Consider the following 8,737-nt stretch of genomic DNA (forward strand, 5'->3'; position numbering starts at 1 on the left):
ATTAGGATTTGGATCATAGGTTTCAATTTGTACATCTTCTACAAACCTTGTAAACCCTTGTGAGGGATTTTTTGTTCTTTCTTTCTTGTTCAAACGATTGTATTCGGGCGAGTGTTCGGAGAAGCGAAGCCCACTCTCCGTGGTGAGGATTGCCACCAAGGTTAAAGGCAATTGTAATTGTAATTGGCACCGATCTTCGCCGAAGTTAAGAAGATCATCATAGTGAAGCCATCAACGGGTTTGGTTGGTGGACTGGAGTAGGCCTCGCGTTTTGAGGACCAAACCACTTTAAATCTCGGGTGCACTCTCTCTTATCTCTTGCTTTATATTTGCATTGCACTTAGGATTTAACTTGTGTGCTTAATTGCCTTATTGATCTCTTAAATCTTCTAAATTGGGTTAGAGTTTTCAAAAGATTAAAACTTGTTAGAAACCTAATTTTACCTCCTCATAAGTTGATAGAATAAGTACTCGGGCCTACCCTTGGAATTTCAAATAGCCGACGCCGATCCCCCGGTAGGTATCGGTCCCGGAGCAGACACCGATCCCGCAGCAGGCACGACACACGCCGCCACTAGCGCCCCAAGAAAGAAGAGCCCCCTGAACGGCCGCAGGCCCGCGAACAGCCGCCTACCATTATCGAAAAAATCAACATCATCGCGAGAGGACCCGTGGAGGGAGGACCAACAACAGCTGGTCGACGAGCGTACGCGGAGCGGGTGTTCTCCCTGGAAATGCCCTCCAAAAAGGCCTGGACGGATCCTCCCCATGAGGATCAGGTCATCACTTTCTCCTCCGAAGACCTCAACGGACTACAAGTTCCACACGACGACGCACTGATCGTCAGGCTAGTCGTTACCAACTTCGACATAGGAAAAATTCTGGTTGACACGGGGAGCTCCATCAATGTGCTGCACCTCAGAACCTTTGAAGAGATGAAACTGGGCGAGGGGAGACTAGGACCCGCTGAGTACTCCATCTATGGGTTCTCCGGCGCGTCGGTACGGGTCAATGGCAAAATCGACTTACCAGTAACCTTTGGAACGTACCCCCTCCAAAAAACCAACTTGACCACCTTCACGGTCGTGGACATACCTTTCACCTACAACGCCATCATAGGGCGCCCCGCTCTGAGAGACTTTGGAGCGGTAGTCTCCACCCCCACCTCAAGATGAAATTCCCCACTCAAACCGGGATAGGAGAAGTTCGGGGGCAGTAGATAATAGCACGCCAATGCTACGCGGCAAGCTTGAGAGGAAGCAACGCACCGGCCGAAAACTTCACGATCGAGAGTGAAGACCCCCGGGAGCGGGCCCGCACGATGAGAGGAGAGCCTGCCGAGGAGCTAGACTCCATCCCCATAGCCCAAGATCAACCAGAGAAACAAGTCCGGATCAGTTCCCTGCTGAAAGGCACCTTACGAGACCAAATGATCAGTTTCCTCAGAGCCAAAAAAGACGTGTTCGCATGGTCCGCTCAGGACATGCCCGGCATACCCCCGGAAATGGCCGTTCACAGGTTAAACGTGAATCGACCCTCAAACCCGTTCGACAAAAAAAGAGGAACTTTGCGGTTGAGCGCCAAACTCACATAAAAGCCAAAGTGGAGAAACTGCTACAAGCCGGATTTATCAGAGAGATCCGCTACCCCGAGTGGCTGTCCAATGTGGTCATGGTCAAGAAGACCGGTGGGGGCTGGCGGGCCTGTATAGACTTTACAGACGTAAACCGAGCCTGCCCAAAGGACCCTTACCCCCTCCCGCGTATAGACCAGCTCATCGACGCCACATCTGGGCACGAGCTCCTCACCTTCCTAGATGTCTTCTCCGATTACAATCAGGTAAAAATGCACAAACCAGACATCCCGAAAACTGCGTTCATCACTGACCAGGGCATCTACTGCTACACCGTCATGCCCTTCGGGTTGAAAAATGCGGGGGCCACATACCAGCGGCTCGTAAACAAGCTATTCCGAGAGCAGATCGGAAGAAACGTGGAGGTGTATGTTGATGACATGCTGGTAAAAAGCTTGGAAGCCTCCAAACACATCTCCGACCTTCAAGAAACCTTTGACACCTTGCGGCGAGCCCGGATGAAGCTGAATCCTGCAAAATGCGCCTTTGGGGTGACTTCTGGGAAATTCTTAGGGTTCATGGTCAGCCAGAGAGGCATCGAGGCCAACCTCGAAAAAATCCAGGTCATCCTGGACATGGAGCCCCCGACAACAGCGGTAGAGGTGCAGCGGCTCGCAGGAAGAATCACCGCCCTCGGCTGTTTCATGCCTAAGTCGGCGGAGAAATGTCAGCCCTTCTTTAAACAGCTAAAAAACATACGAGAATTCGAATGGACCCCGGCCTGTCAAGAAGCTTTCGACGCCTTGAAACAGTACCTTTAAACACCGCCCGTACTAGCCAAACTTGAGTCTAGGGAAGAATTATTTTTGTATCTAGCCATCAGCCCTACGGCGGTAAGTGCGGTATTGGCCAAACAGAGCGACAAGAGGGAGCACCCGGTGTACTATGTAAGCAAGACCCTCCACGGTGCGGAAGTCCGGTACTTGAACATAGAGAAATTCGCCCTCGCAGTTGTCAGCGCCGCCCGAAAACTCCGCCGCTACTTCTAGGCCCATCCCATAATCCTTTTGACTGACCAACCCCTCAGGAGGATTCGCCAAAAACCGGAGATCTCGGGCAGGATGGTAAGCTGGGCCGTCGAGTTGGGAGAATTCGACATACAGGTCCGACCAAGGCCGGCCATTAAATCCCAGGCCCTTGCCGACTTTATAGTGGAATCCACAGCCCCTGCCACGGAACTAGCAATAATGGAAAAGACCAGGGGCCCCACCGGACAAACGGCTTGCGAAGACATGGGGCCCGACTGGACGGAACAGAGCGGCGAGATTCACTGGACCCTGCACGTGGATGGCTCAGCAGGTAAAACGGGGCGCAGGGCAGGAGTGGTCCTCGACGGCCCCGACGGATTCACAGCAAAGTACGCCTTCCGGCTAGATTTTAAAGCTTCCAACAACGAGGCTGAATACGAGGCCTTATTGGCAGGGCTAAGCCTAGCCGTGGAGCTCGGCGCAGGAAAGTTAAAAGTCTATAGCGATTCTCAGCTGGTCGTCGAGCAAGTAAACGAGGCTTACGAGGCCAGGGGGCTCAGGATGAAGAGTGTGGGACCCGATCCCGCGAGAGGGGTGGGGCGCGAGCCGCCACGCTCTCTCTTGGTCTCTCGTACCCACGCGAATGGCGTGTGCTTTTTATTATTGATTTTAATTACCCAACCAAGCAGGCAGCAACCAAGCCATAGGGTGCAAACAAACGTGCAACCCAGTACCCATAAGGGCAGGGGTAAGCCGCCGAGCCTAGCAAGGTGTGATTTAATTCATCTTTTCCGTGAACTTGGGATCACTAAAGCAATCCGAATTCCACGCAAAAGAGAGTGACAGAGTCTCCACCTAGATGAGGGAACTAGGACCCATAATTGACCAGAAATCTAGACTCGTTACCTGGTTACGAGAATGGAAGGTATGGGGAGTTACCACCACATGCACCATTCCTGCCCGATAATCGGTTTTCAATTCCAAAAGTTAACTCTTTCGAATTTCTTTTAAATGGCTCATTTAACTCTATATTAATGTGCGAACTATGTGACATGCATCCTAAGATCTAATTTCAATGTAATTCCTAAATGTGTATCTTGATTTTCTTAATTTGTTTGAATTCAATCTAAGTGAAAGTTCTCATAAACTTCTAATTTCATGAAAAGTTCTAAGTGATTTAATTAGTTTTAATTTAAGGATTAATGTAGAAAACCCCACTTATGTGTGGAGCCGACTCGTGATTGGTATACCATCAAGCACCAAGATGCCTACGTGCCCAAGCCTCACTGGGATCAGAGTCGACGTAGTTCGGTGCACCTAAGCTAAGCTACTTATGCCTAACTCATGTAGGACACCGATCTAGACTGGATTGACTGTTTCAACAGTTTTAAAAGAAGTTATTTAATTCAAGTTGAAGATTTTATTATCCTAGGACTTCATCTAAGATGCTATATGGTCCTATCTATGTGCAAGACGTCCCTTAGACTAATGCAGGTTAACCTACATCCTAGGTAACTAGGTTTGTCCTAGGAGAAAAGTGAGGTGACTAGTGTAACTAGATCTATGGCATTGTTGCTATGCATAGCAAACGCTCGTGATGAGGCTGGACTCATAACTCTAGGACCCCCTAAAACCTAGGACACAACGTGACGTAAGTGTTCCTAAGGGGCCCTAAAGGTTCCTAGGATAGGAGACCGTAATCCAACGGCTCATAAGACACGGATCGACTTAATTTGATTTGTTGAACTTAATGATTTTCAATTTTTGAAGATTTTTTATTCCTAAACATCTAAGGAATACCAAAAGCTCTATGGTTCGCAAGTTTCCGCCTCGAATCACAACTATGGAAGGGAATCGTGCTCTCAACCCTTGTATAATTTAGCACGTAAATTACAGTATCTTATTGCCTGGCATATTTCTCAGGATTTCCGTGGACAGTGGACCTCGGAGCCAATATCATACTATAATTTACGCACTCCAATTATGCAGGATTAATCACAATTAGTATACGATTACTGTTGCGACCTCGGCAGTTAAATTGTCACAGAATAGCCAATTTACAAAGAAAATCTATGAACCCTAAGGTTTCTGTTTCAAAAAATTTAGGTATTGCATTTATGATGAAAACTTAAGGTTATTTGGAGATTTTTACTGACGTTTGTATTGATTTGCTATTAAATTGTGATTTAATATCATTAAGACCAGATTGCTAGGAATACATAGTAACCCTAAGCAATCAAATTCAAAATCAGTTGAAACCTTTCCAGTAACAAGTTATGGATGATTGTGGCTTACTGGAAAATTTTCATGAATTATCATTAAGATTTGATATCAATTCCTGATTTTTTAAAATCCAAATCAGATTATAGATTAATACAACAACCTATAGTATATCAATTTCAAATCAACTTAAACTCTTACAGTATAAAGATAATCATAAGATTAGACTACTGTATGACTTTAATGGATTTTTATGACGATTTGATGCCCATTTAAATTCACACAAAAATCAGATGAAACCAAAGAATTACTTACAAAACAAACCTAATTGTATCCTAAAATCAAATGAAAAATTTCAGTAGATATATAATGGATTATAAAATTTATTACCAAAATTTCAAAACTCAAAACTTAAATCTCCTCCATAAAATTGGTTTTTAAATATAAGAGATCAATTTGTTTCCTAGGCGTTAAAACCCGTTTATTAAAATAAATTGTAAAATCTTATTAAATCTTTGCGAAATTAATTGAAAATATTTCTCTAACATTCCAGTAACCAAATTTACTGGTTTGTAAAGAAAAATTTTGAAAATATATTAATTTAATAAGAAAAGTAATTATGGCACGTAAAACGGTGAAGCGATTAGAAAATAGTAAAAACCATATCTTTTTAAAAATATTTTTCAATGAAAACTTCAATTTATCATTAGGCTTTAATTATGAAAAGTTTCATCAAATTTTAAAATGATTTGGTATTTATTAAAAATAGCCGAAATTTAAAATAATTAATAATCCTATTAAATAAACTCCAAAAAATATGAAATTTTTTGGGTAATCTAAAAACCTTGTAAAACTACTGGAAACAAACTTTCACTAAATTTGGACATGATTTGATATACTTTTGGCTCCATTCATCAAGAAGTAACCCTTTTCGGAGTTATTCTTTGAAAAATAGAATGAAAAATAAAACGGCTGAACCGCGGTTGAAAATTAAGTTTCCAGTAGTTTTGTATTTTATATAAATCCCAGAAAATATCATATTTTAAAAAGAACCATGTTTTCAAACACTTGCTTTGATAATCTAATTTAAATCCATATTGAATAAAAACAAAAGAAAACCATTTTTAGATGGAGGAAAATTAATTTTTGGATCAAATTTTGGATTTTGAAAACTCATAATCTATATTATAACATACTGGAATTTCAAACAAAAACTCGTTGATTTGATCCATCAAAATTAAAACCCTAGCATGCTTTTTCTACTTCACAAAGATGAGGAATCCTTACCGTTGATCCGATCCTTGTCTCTAGGGTTGGTGATCCAAGATATTCGCTTTGTCCAACCCTTTTATACGCTAAAAAAAGGTGGAAAGAACACTCCAATAATTCTTGATTGTGTGAGTCCTTGGAGAAGAAGAAGCAATTCAAGAATTCCTTTTATGAAGAACACTTGAGAGGGAGATCACACTTAAAGAGAGAGAAAAAAATTTCTTTGGAGGAGAGAGAAAAAGGACGAATTTGGATTTTTTCCCCAATCTTTTTTGGATTGTTTGCTTTGATTTTTATACAAAAAAAGTTAAGGTTAAGAGAGAATAGTAATTTCCAATGTGAGAGCTCCCTTTTTGGCTTGTTTCCAATTTTCCCTTCTTGTTTTCTTTCTTTCTTGTTTCCAAATAGGATTTGATTCCAATCTTAATTTCTTGTCAATCAAGACATGTTATTCTCATTCCACATTGCTTCTTTGGAAGAAAACCTTTTTAAGCAATCATTACTCTTTTCTTCTTTCCTTCTTTTCATTTTTTATTTTTTTTTTAACAAATATGATGTCACCATTGTGACATCATCAAGGTTGGGTGCTCAACTCATGTGGGTCAACCATGTGGGCTGCCCACCATGGTGGTTGACCCATATGGGTGAACCCACATGAGCTCCATCTTTGCGGGCTTTAGCCCAATGGGCCATTTCACACGGGTTTCGGGTTTTTCGTAAAAAATCAATAAAATCTTTCTAAATTCAACATTCTATATATGGACCCAACCCATTTGACATTTATGGTGCATCCCTCACACATGATCGGATCATCTTTTTTGAAAAATAACTTTTCGGACCAAAATGCCCCTACTTGACTGTTAGACATCCAAATGTGAGCAAAATACCCTCAGATTGGTTCACCCCTAAAGGGAAAAATAAAAAATGGAAAGTCTTTGTGGTCAAACTTAAAAAATAGAAACTTTTAAAATTGGGTCCTTTCGGTGAGCAATATTAAACAGAATCATTTAGTATCCCCTGAAAATACCCAAAGTGCCCTCAACAGTTAGAATTTCCAAATTAAGCGAAACTCCTGAGAAATTCTAAATTTAGCAGGTTTTCCAAAATTCAAGAAATCATTTATAATCTCTCAGACATATTTCGGGGATCAAAATAAATACACAGGAAAAGACCAAATTATCCTGAGGTCCTAGAATTTGGCGAGACTAGGGAAAACCCTGAGAAATTCTAAAAATAGCAGATTTTCAAAAATTTATGAATGGACTCAAGATTTCTTAGGCACAACTTAGGGACCAAATATGATATATTTGGAAATGTCTAAAATACCCCCGAAGTGCAAGACTAAGAGAAAATCTTGAGAGATCTAAATTTAGCAGGTTTCCCAAAACTTACGAAATTACTCATAATCCATCAGCGGTACCCTCGAGATGGTTTTGGACATATGAGAAATGATTGAAATATCCATAAGATGATGAAAATGTGAAACACAATTCTTGCCAATTGAGAAAGGGAATGAAGATATAATCGAATCACACAAGAGGCGAATGATAGACACATGATCAAAAGATTAGATGAGATTACATAAGATTGCTTTCAACGGGTAGATCAGGAATGACTAATCCTATGAGATCTTTGGTAATGATGGGATTTATATCCTAACCTCAAAGGGAAAGTTTTTAATCTTCGTACATTTTAACAGTGTTACCTGAAGGCATCAAACCCTAATCCTAATCTAGCGGAGTGGAGAGAGGATCTCGACTCATGACTTTGTTTGTGTACCTAAGGACCGATCGTAGCCATTGGAAGATGGACTACGGCCTAATCTAGACACAAATGGTTAGGATATCCTACGCTAGGCTCACACACGTGATGCACGTGTGTTCGTATACTACATGCATGTGTTGGTTAATCTAGGGGTAAGGCCAAGAGTTCCCTTAGCGTGAATCCGTGCTCAATATACTGTACCAGTGTCCGGCGTATCAGTACGTGAACAAGAGATCCGTTTACGCACCATAAAGGTGCTAGGCTAAGGGTGGAATGCTTCTCTAGCACAGAGGCACCAGGTGATGAAATCCCAGTCAACCATGCTAGATAACACTCTGGGTTCCTAAAATAGGATGTGTGTGCATGTTAGATGCAAGGGTTTAGATGCAAGTGATGTAAGTGTGTGCAATAAGTTTGCTCAATCTATGATGCCTTCAGGTTTTGTTAGATTAAGTTTGAGTATGATGTGATGAGAAAATAAAGTAAACAAACTACCTAGTAAGCATAGAGTTTTGTCCGCCTTAGTCAACAAAGAAGTTAGTGTTTTTCTATCGATTCTTCGGTGTTTTCCATTCCTCTGTCTGCCTCTTATGTTTTCTTGTAAGCCCAAGGGTTCCCCATGGGTTCATTCAATCATCTTATTTTGATGATTAACAAACGCAAATTGATTAGTTGTTTATGGACTGATCATTTGCCTTGAGTGTTGTGCTTTAGACAGGTCCTACACAAGTCAAATCATACTAGCACGCACCTTGTTGGCCTATGCTTGAAGATGAACCAAACACAATGGCAAAGGAGCTTGGAACATACTTGGACCAATCACACCTTGGAAGTACCAAGGAGAAGCTCATCATCAACCATCTCAAAGCATTGAACAAACAAA

General features: G+C 41.7%; 1 protein-coding gene across 1 annotated transcript; it reads left to right on the forward strand.

Annotated features, from left to right (window-relative positions):
• Positions 1–734: 734 nt before the first annotated feature.
• LOC143882079 (uncharacterized) lies at positions 735–1,175 on the forward strand. Its single transcript, XM_077385484.1, has one exon. It carries the CDS (start codon positions 735–737, stop codon positions 1,173–1,175), a length of 441 nt encoding a protein of 146 aa, XP_077241599.1.
• Positions 1,176–8,737: the final 7,562 nt, after the last annotated feature.

Source organism: Tasmannia lanceolata, unplaced genomic scaffold, assembly GCF_043159265.1.
Source record: "Tasmannia lanceolata isolate RefF3 unplaced genomic scaffold, GAP_Taslan_0.1 ptg000002l, whole genome shotgun sequence".
NCBI lineage: Eukaryota > Viridiplantae > Streptophyta > Magnoliopsida > Canellales > Winteraceae > Tasmannia > Tasmannia lanceolata.

Bases quoted from the DNA above. Each gene is read 5' to 3' on its own strand.
- LOC143882079 (XM_077385484.1), top strand. From the start codon at position 735: ATGCCCTCCAAAAAGGCCTGGACGGATCCTCCCCATGAGGATCAGGTC.